At 50.3% G+C, this 19073-nt stretch overlaps 1 protein-coding gene across 7 annotated transcripts; it reads right to left on the bottom strand.

The window, feature by feature from the left end:
* Nucleotides 1–688: 688 nt before the first annotated feature.
* Nucleotides 689–18531, bottom strand: ZNF488 (zinc finger protein 488). Of its 7 annotated transcripts, none has more exons than XM_011950323.1 (3): nt 18421–18487; nt 16492–16537; nt 689–4123 (listed from the first exon to the last, which is right to left on the bottom strand). In XM_011950323.1, the coding sequence occupies exon 3, from the start codon at nt 3961–3963 to the stop codon at nt 2992–2994; it is 972 nt and encodes a 323-aa protein (XP_011805713.1). In that variant the 5' UTR covers nt 3964–4123; nt 16492–16537; nt 18421–18487; the 3' UTR covers nt 689–2991. The 7 variants fall into 7 exon arrangements, with proteins under 7 accessions (XP_011805713.1, XP_011805712.1, XP_011805708.1 ...); XM_011950322.1 differs by lacking the exon at nt 16492–16537 and adding an exon at nt 17928–18032 and having other exon boundaries at nt 18421–18481; XM_011950318.1 differs by lacking the exon at nt 16492–16537 and adding an exon at nt 13695–13813 and having other exon boundaries at nt 18421–18481.
* Nucleotides 18532–19073: the final 542 nt, after the last annotated feature.

Below are 19073 nucleotides of genomic sequence, written 5' to 3'. Positions count from 1 at the left end.
TCCTGCCTCACCCAAGACAGCACACAGGGAGGCTCCTGTAGCTTCAGCTGCCTTCTGTGCTCAGCCTCTCTGTGTGTAAATGATACCCCCACACAGCACCTAAAGGGGCCGGCAAGGCTGAGCTTTCCTTGTCTTAGTGAGCAAGGGACCTCCCAGTGTCCCTATGGGAATGATGATGCTTTATTGGCATCTGTAGGGAGCACCCTTCCCTCTTCTAGATGTGGAAGACAATGAGCTCAGGGGGTCCAGGCTCCCTCCTCCAGGCCACACTCCCCACTGCAGCTGGAGAGCATCCCCAAAGTGCCTCTCAGAGCCAAGCCCTCAGTCCCCTCGGTCCAAACTGCTCTCCTGTGAGGCCCTCCTACCCTGCCCCTCCATCTCCTCCTCACACCCTGGCACAATTGCAGACTCTGGACTGATCTTTCTCCTGAGCCACTGCTCCCCTGCCTGCATCACCAAATCACCAGCACATACTTGTCTTTGAGGCTCAGCTCAAAGTGCCCAGGGTTGCTGAATAAATGAATGGAAATGGACCCACTCACTCAATCCCTTGCCAGGCCAGGGAGACAGCATAGGTGAAGGAAGCTCAGTACACATGGAGGCTTCCAGCTGCATGGCAGCCTCCTGCGACCCTCCACAGCCAAAGGAAGATTGCACACATATTCAGACCCAGCTTCTCACACAGAAATTATTTCCACAATATTTATTATGCACCAACAGTATGCCATGCCCTGTTCTAGGCACCAGGGATGCACAGTAAACAAACCAATCTCTACCCCCAAGGAGCTGACAGTGTGGCTGCAGCAAATCAACAAGACGACAAACAGAAAGATGGTTGCAGAGGGTGAGACATGCTGTGAAGGAAGCAACAGGGTGATGTGGATGGGAGTGACAGAGGCTGCAGGACTGCTTTACAGGGAATCTGGGAGACTTCTCTAAGGAGCTGACCTGTGAGAAGAAGCCCTGTGGAACCACAGCAGGAGTGGCACCACGAAGAGCTAGAGAGAAAATGCTGAATGAAGCCCAGGCTTGAGAAACGGCATGAGAGCTGCGGTCAGAACACGGGAGCAGACAGCAGAACAGCAGCAAGGTGGTATAGCGGGGTGGCCTCTGCCCACTGCCACCTATGGGCCTCATAAGGGCAAGCTCAGCCCATGAAGGTAGCAGGCATAGCTTCAGGGGAGTGTCAGAAACACTGAAAGTGTTATAGCATCACCTGCAATTGACTCATTGTAGAAATGGAAAGGAAACAGCTCTTGCCTCCCAGGGCTATTATAGGACTCACTATAACATCTGTATTCTTCCAGTGCTTATGCTATTGCGTGGCACACGGGGACGTGAAATGAGTGTTTGCAATTAACAACAGGCAAGGACTTGTTTGTGAAGCAGCTGACAGGTCCTGCTGGGTCCTTAGGCCTGTAAGTGTGAAGGGCAGCCACAGAGTTGGAGGCATCATCTGAGTTACACGTTCAGAAGATGATCTGGTTGTGTGTGTGTGGACAATGGATGGGTGCATGGTGAGAGGCAGGAATGGAGGCAGCGAGGACATCAGAGCAGCCAGGTGGGAGTGCTGCTGCCTGGAAGGGTGGACAGAGGAGAGCAAGAGAAGGGGTGTAGTCTGGGAGGCTGGCTGAGATCCCCCCCTGCTCACCTGGCTTATTCCCAGCCACAAGCCTGAGCTCTGTGCTGGGGGCTCATTGGAGGGCTGGAAACTGCACATCAAAAGAACAATATCTGACAGTGAGGTGGAAACCAGTGCAAAAACGACACTGGCCTCCCCACAAAGGGCTTTCATGCAGACTGACCTGTGCAATGTCAAAGAGCACAGCCTGGGCTCCTCACATCCTTAGGAACAAGGGCCGATGCGGGTACCTACAATAGCTACTGACCGAAATGCAGTAGATAATAAATGGTACCTAGAATGCTCCCCAGCTTCACAATCTGGAAGCCTAGTTTTTGCACATGTCCTATTCTTGGAAGGTAAAAGGGCATGTGTGTAGGTGGTGGGGAGGGGGTTCTATTTCCCTCTACTCATATACTCGCAATGTAAAGAACTATGGACCAGGTGTTGGCTGGAATTACGATCCCAATTCTTCACCTTCCTGTGGAGGGGATGGATGCTCACTCCCGTGTCTCAGCTTCCTCAAGGGCAGCCTACGCTTTCCCACTCCTCAGTATTGGGCCTGGTTCTGCCACTTGTATGGGCTGAGAGGACATTGGCAATGTGACCCAAGCAGAGGCTTCAGGTGTGCTTGTTAGACTCACCCTCTTGTGTTCTTGGCATAACCGCGAAAGAAGCATGCTCGCTCTGGGTAGCCCACCAGCCGAAGAAGAAAACGAACATGACTTGATCAAATCTGAGACTCGCTGCCAAGCCCAGCCAAGCTCAGCTTAACCTGAGCCAACCCACAGACTCGTGACTGAGACAGATGCTTTAGCTTGTATGCCATGGAGATCTTGTTAATAATAATAGCTGACTAGTACAGACATCATCACAAAGCTCATTGACTCAGTGCTCAGGGTCTGCAGGCAGAATGCTGGCCACTTTCCGCACACCTTTCATGTGACCTGAATGCCAGCCTAACACACAGTGTTATCATCTCCATTTCACAGACAAGAAAATGGGGACTCAGCAGGTTAAAGCTCTTTGTCCGGGGTCACAGCTGGTATGGGAAAGAGCCCAGATTTGAATCCAGGCTTGTGTGCCTCCAAAGCCCATGATGTGTGCCAGGAGTCACCCCCGCTCTCTGTGCCTGTTAGGGCCTTTACCCTGGATTTGCAAAGCCCATCACTTTATTTCAGGACTTCATTTCCTTCAAAACACATCATGCAGGTGTGGCTTTTTCAAATTATGCCTGAGCTGTTTATCTATGAATGTCAAAGGTGGCAGCTCTGCGAAGGACCATGACATCCCCCTCAAGGCAGGCCCAGGGAGCCCCCTTCTGCCAAAGGCTGCCTGCTGCACCCAGCAGGTCACTCTGCAGCCACCTGTTAGCTGTGAGAAGTCATGTGCCTGGAGAGGTGGTGGCGCTCCCGGAAGTGCTCCTGGCACACAGGGCAGGCGAGGGCCTCTTCTCTCTGCTTCTGAGAATGTGTATCAGGCCCTGCATGCTCCTTTTTGTGGTGGGACCGCATGTGGAAGACCAGGTCGGACGTCAGGCGGAAGGACAGGTTGCACTTTGCACACCAGTTCTGGGTGGACAAGCCCAGGGAGGTGAGGGTGGGTGGCAGGAGGGCCCAGGAAGTGGTGGAGGATGACAAGGGTGGGGGTACCTGGGCCTGGGTATGCTCCAGCCACAGTGTGGGGGCACCCAGGAAAGTGCTGCAGAGTGGAGCATTCTGTGGCAATGTTTGCAGGTTCCAGAAATCACCAACCAAAAGCTTGGGAGTTGAAAGTCGACCCCAACAAGTGAGGTCTGCGGTGTTGAGGAGTCCAGACAGTTCCCCCAGGGTGTCTGCACATTCCCCTGCAGGGAAGACTGAGGTTGGCCCAGGCCCCTCTGCTGGTCGCTTGGTTGGTTTGCTAAAGGCGCTTCTCTGCTCACCTCGTGCTCTGCTGGGCCACACAGAGAAGACTTTGCTGCCGGCTGGGCCTCTGGGGATGTCCTGGGTCAGCTGCAGGGCACCAGGCTGGCCTGTGGGGTCATCGTGCTCCCCCTCCTGGGCCTGAGCATCCACCTGCCGGTCCTTCATCCTCGGCAGCTCTGTGAAGGCGCTCTGCCTCTGCTGCCCACATGCCTTCAGGGGCAGTGGCTTGCCAGGTCGGGGCTTGCCTGGGGCTGCCAACAGTGCCAGCTCCACACTGCCCACATCCTGGCCTGCCCTGCCCACAGCAGCCTCAGGGCCCAGGCAGTTTGTCTTCTCCAGCAGCACTGGCTTGTGGCCCCGGCCCAGCTCAGGTTCGCTAAGTCGCCATCTGTTTTCAGCCGATGGGCTCAACGGGACTCCCTTCCCAGCTGCCATGGTGATCACCAGGGCCGGGGCCACAGGATAAGCACGGTGGCCACTCTGGCAGCCATCAGTCTTTGGGGGTTTGGGGTTCTGGAGGGCTTGGCCCAGCAAGCAGCCATGAGATGTGGAAGTTCCCTGTGACACTGGGCTGGACACACTCGGCCACAGGGCCCTGCAGAGAGAGGAAGTGACAGGCAGTGAGATGGGCATCCATCACTCAGGCACAGCGCATCATGAGCTGGCATCAGACAGGACCCTGACGCTCAGGCCTCCTCCGCGGTCTGTGGGATGGGTGTGCTGACCACACCACCTCTGAGGAGACAAGGAGCATGGATGGCACCGTCCTCCAGGGCCCACCTCCCTGAGGCAGAGTGGGGACAGGGGTCTCTGCTGAAAATGCCCATGGGCAGCAGCCCCTACAGCTCAGTAGAGAGAAATGTAGGATTCCCCTGTCAGAAGTGGTTCCTGGGGATTACTCAGGCATGAAATGGACGGTCTGGAGGTGAATGGAAAGAACCTGCTCTGGGGACTGCGTTAGGGCCTTGCGGGTCCTCCAGAAGTTTCTGGGTCATCTGTCAACAAGTAGACTCCATCATGAGGAAGCCACGTGCCCTCAGCCCCTGCTCCATGCTCAAGCTCCCTCTGGCCCTGGCTGAGTGTTGAGGGCACAGGGAGGCCGCAGCATTAGGGCCGCTGTGTTGGAGGATCATGGACTTCATGGTCTTTGCTCCTCATGCAGCTCTCTCTGTCCTGACCCTAATGTCAACCCATCGCTCCTCGGGTTACCAGACCTGCCTCCCGGCCTGGCGGCCCCTTTGTCCACATCACATTCCCTGTCAGCTTCTGCACGGTCTCCGATTTTCTCAGAGCCATGCTTCTTGTGAGAGTCATGTGTCCCCACTCTTCCCCCAACTCCCAAGTACATGTGGACAGCTTTATTCCCATCATACCTGTGAACTCATTCCAAAATGCACCTCAGGCACAGCCTCCCCTTGAGGCTTCCCAGTTCTCCCAGACACAGACAACACTCCCTCCTCCATGCCACCACTGTCCTGGGCACCAAAGGCCTGCATGCACCACGTGCAACATTGTATTTACTTGTTTGTGGTCTGCTAGAAGGCAAACTCTAAGAACCCAAATATGTCAATTCACCTTCACATCTGCAGTACTTAATCATGCATGCAAGAGGACAGGAGCTCAGGAAGCCTTTGCTGAATGAAGGAGTGAATGAATGACAGGACAACAACTGTTAGAAAGAAGTCAACTTTGTCCTCCCAAAGAGTGTGGCCTATGACCTGCTCCTGCACAGAGAGGAGAATGTGAGCCCTCCATATTCCCACAGGGCCAAGGGAGGAGACAGCCGCATGGTGAGAAGGGCGACGAGCCAACTGCAGCCTGCCTCCTAGCTTCTCCACCTCCTGCTCCTACCCTTTGCTCCCTGCCAGGCACTTGGCCCTGCCCAGTCCACAGCTCAGGCACAGGTGGGGAAACTACTAGCTGTGGCTGAAGGGTGTGCTTTGCTTTCCAACTCTGAAGTAAGATCAAACTATGAAGCCCCACCAAGGGCATCCAGCCTCTTCCCATTTCCTTATCTCCCCTTGACCCTAGTTCTAACCCCAGTGAGAACCCACCCAGTTTTTCCTTAGGGAATAGCCCACCAGCCTGTGGGTTGGCCTGTGGGTGCCAAGAGTCACCTTAAGGGTGGGGGTCACACAAGGGCCTGGAACTCCAAAAGTACCTTCCCTCAGGCGCTGGACTAACAGTCTGACCATGGCTGGGAGAAGAAGGCTGAGGGGTCAGATCTGCCTAACAGGAGAAGGAAATGAAGTATGGTTTATAGTAGTGAAAGCAACAAGCAAGTAAATGCTAACTCCAGAGACATGGGGAACAAAGCAGGACGCATACGCAATGCGAAGCACTGTGCAGCCTTGGACAGTGATGCTCGCTATGCTTATGATCAAATGCTGATCATGGTTTATAGTGGTGGTTTATAGTGGTGAAAGCAACAAGCAAGTAAATGAATAACTCCAGAGACATGGTGAACAAAGCAGGATGCATATGCAAGACGAAGCACTGTGCAGCCTTGGACAGTGATGCTCACTATGCTTATGATCAAATGCTGAGGAGGCAAAAGGACAAAAAGATTATAGATTTGGTGTTACCTATTCTATGCGCACACACACAAAATGCATACACCAAAGGAAAAACCCCAGGAGGAAACACAGAAAACGACCACCAGGTCATTTGTTCATTGATTCCCTCTTCCGTTCATTCCGCAAGCATTCACTGAGAGCATCCAGCATGCAGGTCCCGTGCAAGGTGCGGTAGTGACGGTGGTGATGAGGCAGTCCTGAGTTCAGTTGTACAGAACACAGGGACCTGCACATGCACCAGTGTTGCAAACAGGCAATGGTGGCATCTAAACTGAGCTCTGAGGACCCAGAAGGGCCTGCCCAGGGTTCACAAGAAGCTTGCATGGGGCCTGCGGTGTGGAGAACCTGAGGGCTCTCTGGGGAACTGAGCCTAACACAGTTCTGCAGTGGGAAAGTGTCCGGGGAGGGGTAGGATCCAGAAGCCAAAATAAAATGGACCTGACTGTTTTTAGAAATAAATGATTCATGTTTTAAGTGTGGCTATAAAGACTATACAATAGTATGGGAAAAAACATTTATAATACAATGTTAGTGTCAGATATAAACATGTTGTAAAACAAAACAGGAAAAAAGCCTATCTACCAAATAAACAGAAACATGAAAGAAAACATACCAAAGCAATATGTGAAAAATAATTTATACTATGTACGTACTCTGTATAACATATAGTATACATAGGATGTATACACACTATACCATATAATATGCTATATATGTAATATGCTATATACTATGATGATGCTAGTATTGGAATTTGGCGGAGTTTTTTCTTAACTTTCCAATATTTTCAAACTAGTCTTATTTTAGCACTTTGTTTTGTTCTGCAGTCAACTGTTTTAAAGGGGGCAGTGCCCTTTTCTGCTTGGTTGGGGTCAGAATTCTGTAAGGGATTTTCACAGCCCAGTGGAGCTGAAGCCTCTGTGACTTCAGAGATGCTACTTTCGTAACTGCTCCAGAAAATAATTCTGAGGTGAATTCCCCCTGCTGTCTACTCTCCCTTGGAAAAGAGGAGTCCTAGGCCCCACACTGGAGTGTTCTGGCCGGAGTGTCCTAGGAGCGGAGGGGCCTGCCCAGCGGGCAGGCTGTTTCTCATAGGGGCTTCACAGTCTGTTTCACACCGCCTAGAGAGACCTCACCTCTGCCAAGCCTGGAACTGAGCATTCCCTGGGCCACAGGAACCAAAGGAGAGCTTCGGAAGAAGGGTGCCTGGGCACACAGATCAGATCAGATCAGCTTTTAGGCAAAGTGCATTTCATTTTCTGTTCATTCACTCAGTAAACATGCACAAAGCACCTACTATGTGCGAGGCTCCAGTCTACGTAAGACTGGTGACTCTCTACACTGAATTCTAAGTAGTTGGAAACGGCTGGAGAGTAGGGTGAGTGTGTAGTGTGGCCTGTGGTGTGGCCTGGAGGATGCATGTGGAATTCAGAGCAGGAAGGTCCTCTGTGGAGGCCCAGAGAAAACTTCAGGGCTGGACGCAGTCCTGAAATAGCAGCCCTGGCCTTGCCCATGCTTGAATTTAGGAAGAGAACCTAAAATGTGGGGACAAAGAGTAACTGGCCGAGAACAGAGCCAGTGATGCTCAGGGGAGGGACACTCTCCTATTGGCCCTCCCCACCCACCCCTGCCATGCACTGGCCTGTCTCCAGTAATATGTGGCAAGGTCTTTGCTGGAAGCTCAAGCCTCCTCTGCTTTCTGAGCATGGAGAAGACAGAGACCAGTGTGAAGCATAGGTCAAGAAAAAAAATAAAGAGAAGGAGAAAACAGAGAAAATGCATAAAGATTCCTAGCTCTAAACGTTCTTCCACCTCTATCACTGCCCCAAATTTCTCCAGGGCTCTCTGTCATGAAAATTTCAGAAAGTGCGTGAGAAAACTTTGCAAATGAAGTCAGGGGTCACAGGCAGGGGAAAGTACTGGTTTCAGACTAGGCCAGATAAAGAAAAATATCAAAGACATCAGGAGAGCACCGACCTCGCCCACGGGACACCTGCCGCAGTGAGCTGCCACACGCCTGGCCCAAGTAAGAGGTGGACACACTCCCCTGGCAGCCACCATCTGCGGGTTCTACCTCATGTGTGTCCAAGGCTCTTGATGGGTGGGAGGGATGGGCAGAGGCTGCTTCATCCCCACTGGAATCAGGCACCTCCTGCCAGGTGTTGACATAGATGTGAGGAAGGAAGGAGGCCACACCTATGGCAGACTGAGTTCTGTGGTTACTCCACCTTGGCATGTCATGGAGCCACTGACCCCCATCACACCAGATTTTTCCAACCCCAGCAAGTATGCAGAACTCAGCCACTCTCAAAGAGTCTCAAAAATAAAGCTTGTATGGCTTGGCAAATAAGAAATTAGGTCCATGAATATGGCAAAAGTTAGACACAGTGAGCTTTGCTGGTCTTTCCCTCTGTTTTCCTTCCTCGAGAACACTCTTAAAAGAACAATCAAAATAGCAATTAAACAAAAATGTCCCTGTTATCCTCCAGAGAGCACGATACTGTATTTGCTTTACTCTAATGACTATTGCATCTATTACCAAGCTTCAGACTATCAATAATACACAGGAATACCAAGAAGCAAAATAAAACAGAAAGGCACAAAAAGTAGAATGGGAAAGACGTGGGTTCGAATCTCACCTCCATGCATTTATTATGGAGCTTCAGTTGTGTAATGTAACTTCTCTCAATATTGGGCAGTCGTGAAATGAGTGGGAAAATAATGCATTTAAACAGGATAATAATATCCAGAAGGAGGCCCCCACCTCGCCCGGCCCATGTCAGTGCCTCAGGAATGTTCATTTATTTCTTTGTGGTCAAGGGACAGGAACAAAATGAAGGACATGGAGAAGTAAACAAAAGAATCAATGACTATACAGAGCCATGCTGCTGGGACAAGGGACACCCTCTCCAAGCCTATGATGGAGACAGGCAAAGTCTTCCATAGACGGAACATCGCTCTCCTAACTAAAATACTTGCATTCTCAAAGATACAAACTGTGCCACTTTCTTAACTGAATAAACGCAGGCAGCATGGTGAGGTAGGACGGCCCAGCAGGCCTTGCCCAATATACCCTAAGAGAACACCAAACATTCTGCTCTTAGGTGTTCCACCCACCTATACTGTTTTATTCCCATGCCTTCACCAGATGTTGAAACGTGCTGCCAAATCAAACCTAGACATAAGACAAACCAAAATAACAAGGAAAGCTTGCTGGTTAAGACTGAGAAACAGCGTGGGGTGGGCAAAAGTTAAGACGCTCGGGTATAAGTCTCAGCTTCAGTGTTTCGAGAGGGCCTTGGACAGGTCCCTGTCCTTCAAAGACCTTGCTCAGCTGCAAAATGAGGAGGCTGGACCAGGCGGCCTCTATGGTCCTAAATACCATAAGGCGCCGAGTGATATCTTTATGTGGCATTATGATGCATCTCTTGTGATCAGTCTAGTTTTTTAGACGTTATTTTGACAAGCTAAAGGGCAAAAAATGCAGATCTAATAATCATCTGTGCAACAGCCTGATACTTCTGTCAGCCATAGCCATACCCAGACTAACTTGCTCTTCTAACGTTCATGAATATTCAGACACAAACAGGACTGCGGACTCCTTCTAAAAGAGGTAGATTAATAGGTCCCAGGAGCAGATCCCTGGTTACCTTGACACTCCACAGTGATTTCTCATATCCCTTAGGTTCCAGCAATCAGGACTTCCTTGCTGCAGACAGCAACCTCTACCCAGGTAGTTTAAACAGAAAGGAACTTATTAAAGGGTATCATGCAGCTCATTAAATCTCTATGAGAGCCACAGACCAAGTTTGGGTGCTCTCCAAGGGTCAGGATAGCCAGAAAAAAAAAGCCTGACCATGCTCTGGCACTGTCTAGTAGAAACTCTGCTGGTTATCAGCACCTATCACAAGGGATCAAACTCCTACAAACTCCACCACACACAGCCACCCCACAAGACCAGATGTCCCTGCCACTGTGAATGACAGACATCACCTTCCTGCCAAAGACTTCAGCTCATGGGACTCGACTGCACAGCCAGGACTGGGTGATGTACCTGGCTGCTTGTGGGGATCTATGTCAAAGGCCTGTACCCTGGATGCAAAGCAGTCTGGGAAACATGGATTCAGCTTCCCAACCTCTGCAGTGCAGGAAAACCAAGTGAGATGGGGTTAGAAATGGTTGTTGATTGAACCAATGACAGTATCTGTTACTGTGGCACTTAATAAAGCTCACCCCCTGAGGAAACTGAGAGGACACAGCCATGCAACTCTGTCTGAAGGTTTTCCTCTCTGCCTGCAACTTGATTTTCTTGGCATGTGGCCAGTGGTGTGCTGGAGTCGGCTCACATTGGCTTGTGAGATGATCAGGAATGTTTAGAGTTAGCTGTTTTAACTCAGACATTATTCAAAACTAAATTATACAAACTTACAGTCATAGAAATTGTATTAAAAACACAGGTAATACATACTCAGAACCCATCACTTTCTAGGCATTCTACTACACATTCCCGTTGCCTACACTGTGGACGCCGCTATGTCTGCTGGTGCAGGGGCTTGCCACTGTCCACTCCTCCTCACACCACATCCAGGGATATCGTGAGTGGCCATAAATCAGGAAATCAGTCAGAATGGGATCATTTATGGAAATGCTATAAATCAAGGCTTGATTTCTTGTTTTGTTCATTGTCTGGACTTAAGAAAGTAATGGGAAAAAAATTGTCAATAATGCAGATTAAACTGAAATTGTTGTCTTGTCAATAGCTGTTATATTGTGAATAGCTCACAAAAAGCTAAGGGACTATTCTTCCAGTATTCTGAAACTATTATGTGATTTACAAAAGAAGTTATTTAGATCACTGACAAACAAGTGAAGTTCTGACACATGTTCATTGTTCCACTTTCGTCTTACACTTTATTGTAAATTAAAATATCACCCAAAATTCATGTTGGAGCTACACCCTGAGAACCAGTTGCTAAACACTTACCAGCACACCACAGCGTGTACCCCATATACTTTCTAATTCTTGGCACCAGAACAATGAGAGGCCCTCCTGGAAGAGGCAGGAGGCCTCCAAAGGGCAGACAGATACAAAGAAAAGAGAGAGCAGAGAGAACGGCACACACAAATGCCAGGCAGTGACAAGAGTGGGTTAGACGTAAATCGAGAGTGTTTGTGAGGACTGTTTATGGGTAAGACCACATGGTCTAGCCACAGGGAGCCAGACCATATCTCTTGGGGGAGACAGTCATTCATTTGTTCTGTTGGTCCGTGGGGAAGAGACAGCCCATGTCTGATCTATCTCTGCAGCCCCCACAGGGCATCTCAGGAAGAGTAGGGTGGACTGCAGGGTCCCCCTTTGCCCCAGGTTTTTAAACCAGCTGACAGGAAAGGAGGAATACACAATCTCTATGACAAGAGCAGTCAGATGGCTTGGTTCTGTTTTATGCTACTCAGCATCCTTCCTCACCAAACCCAGTTTCAGTTTGAGAAGCTGCTTATGTGTGCCTGGTACTGGAACTCTCTGAATAGCTCAATCCTGGTCTTTTTTGAGCTTATTTCTCCAGTTATCCCTCTGACACTGTGATCTACCTGCCATCATAACCTTCTAATTAATTCCTTCTTGACAAAGTTGGCCAGAGTCTGTCGCTGTGGTTTGCATCCAAAGAATCCTGATTGCTATGGATGTGACAACTCACCTCAGCTTGGAGCGTTATGCCTCCAGGACTCTCTCATGGAACACACACACACACACACACACACACACACACACACACACACACACACACCACATACGGCTGCCACCCAGAGGCGCTGGCTCAGCCCTGCCCCTGCACCTGTCAGCATCTAGCAGCAGCTGCCACATTCACAGAGCACACAGGACTTTCGCCTGCCAGCTCTGACTTAATTCGACTGTGCTTGCACCATGGTTGAAGGCAGTTTTCCTTCCTTGCTAGTTGCCATACTCATTTTCTCTCTTGACCCTCAGGAGTGCCAAGCCACTTCAGGCACCTGAGGACAGGGGCTCTGCAGGCATAGGTGCACAGAAGGACAAACGTTGGAGCAATGCACATGCAGGCTAGGCAGGATGGGTCTGGCTGTGCCTGGCCCCCACCCGCACACTAGGGGGCAGTCACCTCACCACCTGGCCCTGCCCCTAGAGACAGCATGTGTAACCTCATCTCCACTCACCAGAAGTGCTCACTCTTGGTTCTCCCCACACATTAATCCACTCGCTTCTCCTCTGTTCCCCTGTCAGAGGTTTGTGAACTGTCTGCCTGTGCCAAACTGGACACCCATGGGTGGACCAGCTTTCAGTCTCACCCTGGAAGTGCCCATGGTATGGAAGGGAAGACATGCAGTGACCACATGTGAAGATGCCACCCATGGGGAAGTGGCATCAGCCAGCTGGGAGGCCTTCATCTCTACCCACCCTCACCAGCCCCACCCTCAAGTTCTGGAAACCAGAACTCAAGTTCTTCCAAGTGCCCCCTTCGCTGGTGAGTGGTACTGGCAAAGCCAGACCCCACTCAGCATTCCAGAATTTTCATCCTTAGAAAATATTTATCCCAGGGTTCAGGGAGAATCTAGGAGTGGATGAGAGCCTTATTCAATGGGGCCTCCATGGCTTGCTATGCATAAATATAACCTGGGCCAAATCAGCTTCTTCCTCTCCCTGCTTCCTGCCCACCCATGAAAGGATGTACCTGTGTCCAGTCACTTCCTGCAGGAGCTCTCAAGGAGATGAGACAGAGGCCAACTCTCTCACAGAGTGAAAGCACAGGATAAATCAGAGAGAAAGCAAGTAAAGCGAACACAAAACCTCAGCGTGCCCTTTTGTCACAAGTTTTTGACCAGCTCCTGTGGAACATCACCACCCTGCCTTGCCCTGCAAACCACCCTGTGTGACTTCTGGAAGTCCAGGTCCTTTGTCGCATGGAGAGGATGCAAACCACATGCTGCAGCAGGCTCTGCACCACTCCTGATGCCCTTTTTGAGTGGATTCCTCAGAGGTGGTGCCTGACGTCAGAGATTAATGTCAGCCAGTGTCTCCCAAAGAGGCAGAGGCAGAAACATCACTCCTCTCTGTGACCCCGGTTTCCATCTGTAAAATGGGCTTGGGCTAAGCTGTCTCTCCAGCCCATCTGAGACCTTCCCGTGTATGACTAATGGGATGAAGTCAATCTCCTTTACAGCAGGATGGAACACTTGCTATCAGGATGCTTCAGAGTATGAGAATAGGAGTCACCATTTATCGGCTACATAAGTTCTACATGACAAACAATGGTATTAATAAATGAAATAAGGCACCTTGTTCATTTCATTTTCATAAAAACCATATGGGGGAAGCTACGTGTCTCAGTTCAGGTGCACTTATCTCCAATCTGCCAAATGCCATCCTGATAAACTCAGGGCAGCATCTCAGCTTTTAGAGACCATTGTGGATCTGGATACCGCCAACTGCTGAATTAAATATCCCACCCAGCTTCACAATCCATCAATGTTAACATCCAGATCTTAATAAGAAGGAGCAGGAGGATGGAGAAAATGAGGAGATGAAACTGGGAACTATCTGGGGACCTTTCGTCCCACCCGGGACCGGCGAGGGTCACTGTTGTCACATGCATCAGCACTGCATGGAGTAAGGTCAGACAGGCCAGGGCACAGGATGTCCTCCAGAACCCCAACAGAACAAGGGCCAGACCGAACACCTGCAAGGTGGAAAATGACATGAGTCTGGCATGACTTGTTCCCAGGGAGCCCCCGCCAGCTCCTCATGCACGTCTCTCCTTTGCCTACAGACTCACAACCTTTTTCTTACTCTAGGATCTTTCCCAGGGCCAACATCAGATTTGAGTCTCATCCACCTCCAGGCTTTATCTTTAACACCTCTCAGACAGCACCTCAGATGGGGGATCTCATTCCAGGTCACACCATGCCCTGGCCAGGGCGTTCTCTGGTCAGGGCCCTGAGCACACACACAGCAGCCCAGCGCTGCCTGGCTCCTGCTTTCCTCCGAGGACCCGCCTGCGCCCTTTGCACCTGCAGACCCTCCTCTGTCCAGACCACTGTGGGCACAGTGCAGCTGCACCTTCCTCCCCTTCACAGACACCAGCTGCCCTAGATGGCAATGGATCTATGAAGCCCTATTCTCCTGGCTCTGAACATGAAATGAAAAGATGCTTTGTGGTCGTCAACTCTCCTCAGTAGGCTCAGTTCACACCCGGGCTCTCGCCCCCTGACACTCTTTACTGGCCCTTGTCACTCTGTCATTGTGAGTGTCCTGGGAAGGGCTCCTCTTGTCCTCCTTGGCTCTTGTCCCTCTGACCTCAGCAAGACATTTTTCTGAGCCACACAGACGTCTCTCATTGCCACCCCATGTCTTTCCTACTTGAAAAAAAAACAGATTTCATTCCAGGACTAACCCACCACTTTCAGAGCCCTCAGATCCCGTGAATCACGGAAATCAAGTGATGATCTTTGAAACTTTCTGAAACTGAGCTCCCCAAGTCTACAGGGGATCTAGCCATTGCTGGCCTTCCTCACCAACACAGAGCACATCTCCCCAAGGCTCCCAACCCAGCTGGGCCATCAACCAGGGTCCCCTATTGCCCAACTCAGCAGGTGCTGCATCCTGGGAGATGAAGCCTCACACACCCCACGGTGTTAAGAGCTTGCGGTTCTCAGTTTATCACCCATCCTCTGGACCCTGACCGCACACTGATCATTCACTCATCTAGGAACCACTGGCCACATTCTCCCACATTACCTGTCTATACCTTAACCAGGTTGTCTCAGGTAACCTTGGAGTCTTCTGTCCACATAGATGTTAAGTGCACGGGCTCCAGGATCAGAGGCCAGCTCTGCTCTATCCAACCTGTGACCTTGGGCAAGGTGTGGGTCCTCTCCAGGCCTCTGTTTTCTGATCTATAAAGAGGGTGACCTTGGTGTTTTCTTCACTGGGTTGCTGGAAAGATTAGAAGAATGAATATAGAGAAAGTGCTAAGAAACCTGTCTCAGTAAACATTAGGGGTATCACTTCTTATTGCACTGAGTGCAAAGGGATAGAGTCCACCCCATGGCGGCCTTCCCATTACTCCTGAGCTCTCAGGGACCGGCACACAACGGTGTTTAATGAATGACCAAACAGCCTGGGCATTTTTCTCCTTCCCACTACACGTACAGAAGAAAGAACTCTTGGCAAACAGCTGGATAACCTCTTTTTCCTGAGATGTCTGAAGTCACTCCCTAACCCAAGCCAACTAGCCAGCCTCAAGCTGTTCTGAGCTGCAGGTCAGGCACCAGATCTTATTCAGAGACACCATGTACCCCCAACTCCCCCATGCAGTGCTTTGCTGCATCTGCCTTTCTCTTTAGCTAAAACATACAACAGCAGAAAATGCCTCCTGTCTTCTAATCCTTCAGTGTCCCTAGTCTCTGCAGAAGCTTCCCACACCCTTCTGGAAGATTCCAGAGGACAATCATCTATGGGCCTTTTCTGCATTTGGATTGTGAGGTCCTGGGGTTTCCTAAGAGAGGGAATACACCTGTTTCCAGGAATTCTCCTGGCTCTGGTACACTGAGGAAATTAAACACTGAAGGTGATCCAGGCTTTCCCAGAGGCTGACTGGTGGCACTGGGGAGATGAGAGATTCCTGGTCAACCCCTACAGGCTCTGTGGCCAGCTATGCCTAGACGCCTCTAGCAGCAATGCCTGCTGCATTCCAGGAAAGTTAAGTGCAGGAGACTACGGACACAGCCAGTACCCATAGAAGCAGGGAGAGCGGCTCTAGTGCAACGTAACTTGGCCATGCGGACCCTCATAGGGATGGATGCAATCTCATCACCCACTCAGATGCCTGAGACTGTGCAGAAGCAGGGCCAGTGAAAGCAGAGGGCAGATCCAGTGCTTCAGTGGGGCCCTGCTGTGCAGATGGAGAGTCTGCTATGGATATGACTGAGTATGGCCAGGACGCAGAACAGGGAGCAGTGTTCTGCCAAACAATGCCAATAGGCAATGGCTGGTGCTGTGTGGAGTGATATTTTAGATGTTACATGTGCCAGGGCTGCAGCAACATGGAAGTCACATAACGGGACTGAATTAGCCCTGGTCACTCAGGCTCCAGGGCACAACTTGTGTTCCAAATCAGCCCTGCTACTACCTGCCTCAGACAAATACTCTGGGCCTCCATCTCTTCATAAAACAAGAACAGTGATCTTCACTTCAGGCACTCACGGACAGGACTCAACAGGGCTCTGTACATGCCAGGTAGCAAGAGCACAAGGAACAGCAACTCTTTTCCTAATACAACTAGAGAATAAAGGTGGAGCCTGAGACGGTGGTCCCAATTCCACTGGCAGCCTTCAGGGAAAAAGTCCACGATTTTACCTCAGCTACTCCTTCCGACATTCCCAGGTTCCAACAATAGCATCATCTAAGGATAAAAAGACAATGATGTTCTTACAAAGACACTGACCACTGATGAGGAACAATCAGTTTAAAAATATTAAAATTCATCTTTTTTTAAAAAAATAATTGGTGTGATTACATGTTTCAAACAAAAGTTGCCACCTCTTGGATACCTGAAAAGAAATCTGCCAAGCAAAGCAGACATGATGATTCTAAATCATTTGCAAAGTCTTTTACCCCTCCCCCCAGAATCCTCACATATTGGGGATCAGGGATTAGATATAAAAGGCAATTTAACTTTTTAAACCAGAAAAGAACCTCACAAATCACAGTTCCATGCACATACCTATGAATTTGTCCAAAATATCTAGCACATGCAAATTCTTTCACTGAACACACTGCAATATACCCTCATCATACTTAATTTCTGTTTAATTCTGTGTGATTTATCTATGGCCAAATTTCCATTTCTGTATCAATAGAAAGTAAATTAGTTGAATTTTCATTAAAGGTCATAATAAACTACAATATCATGTTAAATTATTTCCAAGAAGCAAAAGCTTCAAGCTTTATTGGTAATTAAGATCTTTACAAACAAACAAGGGCTCTTTCATAACTTAGTGCACATATATTATGTATTTGTGTGTGTTTGAACACATAAATATTATGTGTCATAAATATTAAAAATTAAATCACATATCTCTGATAAGATTACATTTTAACCAAGAAACAAAAAATTGCCTCGATATAGTTCTATTTTATCCCTCAAAAATGAATGAGGCTTGATTTTCTAGAGTTCATCCTTCATGCATCTATGACAATCTTTGATACTAACAGGAAATATTTTCCCCTTGGCCCTCCTATTTAATGTACGTAAAATCATTAATTTCAAATGCCATAATTACTGCCATAAAATGCCTAATGTCTCCCTCAGGAGTAATTAAGTAAGTTCATTTCTGTACATCAGGGGCATTGGCAACTACATATTTTAGAAATTTACTGTTAATTTCTTATTTCCAGGCACCCTCATGTTTCAGGTGCAAAGCTCTAGCCTCCCACTGTCTTCCCACAACCCTGCTCTGAATCCTGTCCCCTCCCTCCCCTGCACCTGGCATTGCATAGCCTGCCCAGAAGGCAGGTGTGGGTAGGAACTCCCCTTAAATGCTTCTGCAAGGCTTAGCTTCCTGCTGTGCTGTCTGTGTCTATTAGTAAAGGCAAAATGTCAAGGAAAGGATTCAATCAACCCCTTGCCTCTAAAACTAGGTATGTTCTTTCAGCTCATTCTAAAAACTCATTATAAGGTGATCATTTGGCTTTGTTTTGTTTCCCAGGAAAGGCAGTGAACAGGTTACACGTCCAGATCTTTGGATATAATCTGTTGGAGAAAGGATCTGGGGCTGATGCATGGTTCTTACCCTACTGCCCAGCGCAAGCCTGGGCTGAGAATAACAGAGCAATACACGATAAATCCCGGGAGGGGCAGAGGGAGGGATGAAAACAACTGCAGCCTGAAAGTCACCCTAGGAGAAAAAAAAAATCATAGGCAGAATTCTTGAGTGCTGAAAAAACAGCGGGGAGAGGGGGAAGGTGAGGGAGAAGGATAAAGAAAGAGAGGAAAAGAGGGAGAGGGAGAGAGACTGACACGGAAGGAAATGAAAACAGGAAGACAATAAAGAAGAGATAGAGGAGAAAAAGTGAGAGAGGAGAAAGGGAACAGGAACGGGGATGGGACTCGGAGACGACATGAGAGAGCTAGAGGAAGCTGGCGACATTGGGAAGGAAAGGACCCCACAGTCAAAGGCAGGACTCAACAACCTTGTCCTGGGGAAAGGCAGTGGAAGCGAGATGGATCGCGCCGCCCGCGCCCGCTCGCGGCTCTGTCTCTGCAGACAGGAGGGCGCGCCTCACCTGGGCTCTCTGGAGATGTGGAGCAAGAGGTGCTGGGGCAGCACAGCCTCCTCCCGGCCAAGAGCACAACGCGTGGCTCTGAACTTGGCGCTAGAGCCCTGAGGGCGGCCAGGTCCCTCCCCAAAGCCGCTCCCCCCTTCGGGGCGTGGCCTCGGCTTCGCCCACCCCCAGGGAAGCTCCAGCCTTCGGGGCGGGGCTTGCGGGTGGGCGGCCCCGGCCGGGGAGGGCGCTGCTGGCCAAAGAACCCGCAACCCCGGGAGAAAACCCTTTTCTGATCCTCTGGGCTGCCCGGCCCTACCCCGGCTCAGCTCCGCAGAGACGCCCCCAGCTGCCTGGTCAGAGTCTGGAGCCAGCGCCTGCGGGAGAGCGAGGGCGTCCTTTGGAGGCGGCGCCTGCTCCCGCCGACCCCCTCTGGTTCTGGGCGCCAGACCTCTCGCTCCTGGGCCCGCGGGGTCTCGGCGAGGCTGGGGCTGCGCGCGGTGCCTGCGGCTCCAGTCTGCGCCGAGGACCCCCGCGGTCTCCTGGCCCTCCTTCCCCGCGCAGCCTGGCGGCCCCTCGAGCGGCACCTCCCCACGCTGAAGTCGCCCAGCTCTCCCCTCCAACCCCCGGGAGCGCCCGCAGCCTCTGCTCCCCAGACCCCCGCTGTGACCACG

The sequence above is a fragment of the Colobus angolensis genome, unplaced genomic scaffold, assembly GCF_000951035.1.
Source record: "Colobus angolensis palliatus isolate OR3802 unplaced genomic scaffold, Cang.pa_1.0 Scaffold306, whole genome shotgun sequence".
NCBI classification, from domain to species: Eukaryota; Metazoa; Chordata; class Mammalia; order Primates; family Cercopithecidae; genus Colobus; species Colobus angolensis.
Note: the sequence above shows the minus strand (reverse complement) of the source record. Positions and strands in the feature narration are given on the sequence as shown.

What these genes read in the sequence shown, in the direction of transcription:
- ZNF488 (XM_011950318.1), bottom strand. Translation starts at nt 13,729, where the DNA reads ATGCATGTGACAACAGTGACCCTCGCCGGTCCCGG. An exon ending in GTGACCCTCGCCGGTCCCGG is followed by an intron (nt 4,124 to 13,694) that starts GTGGGACGAAAG and finishes CTCTCTCTGCAG; the next exon opens with GGCCCTGTGGCCGAGTGTGT.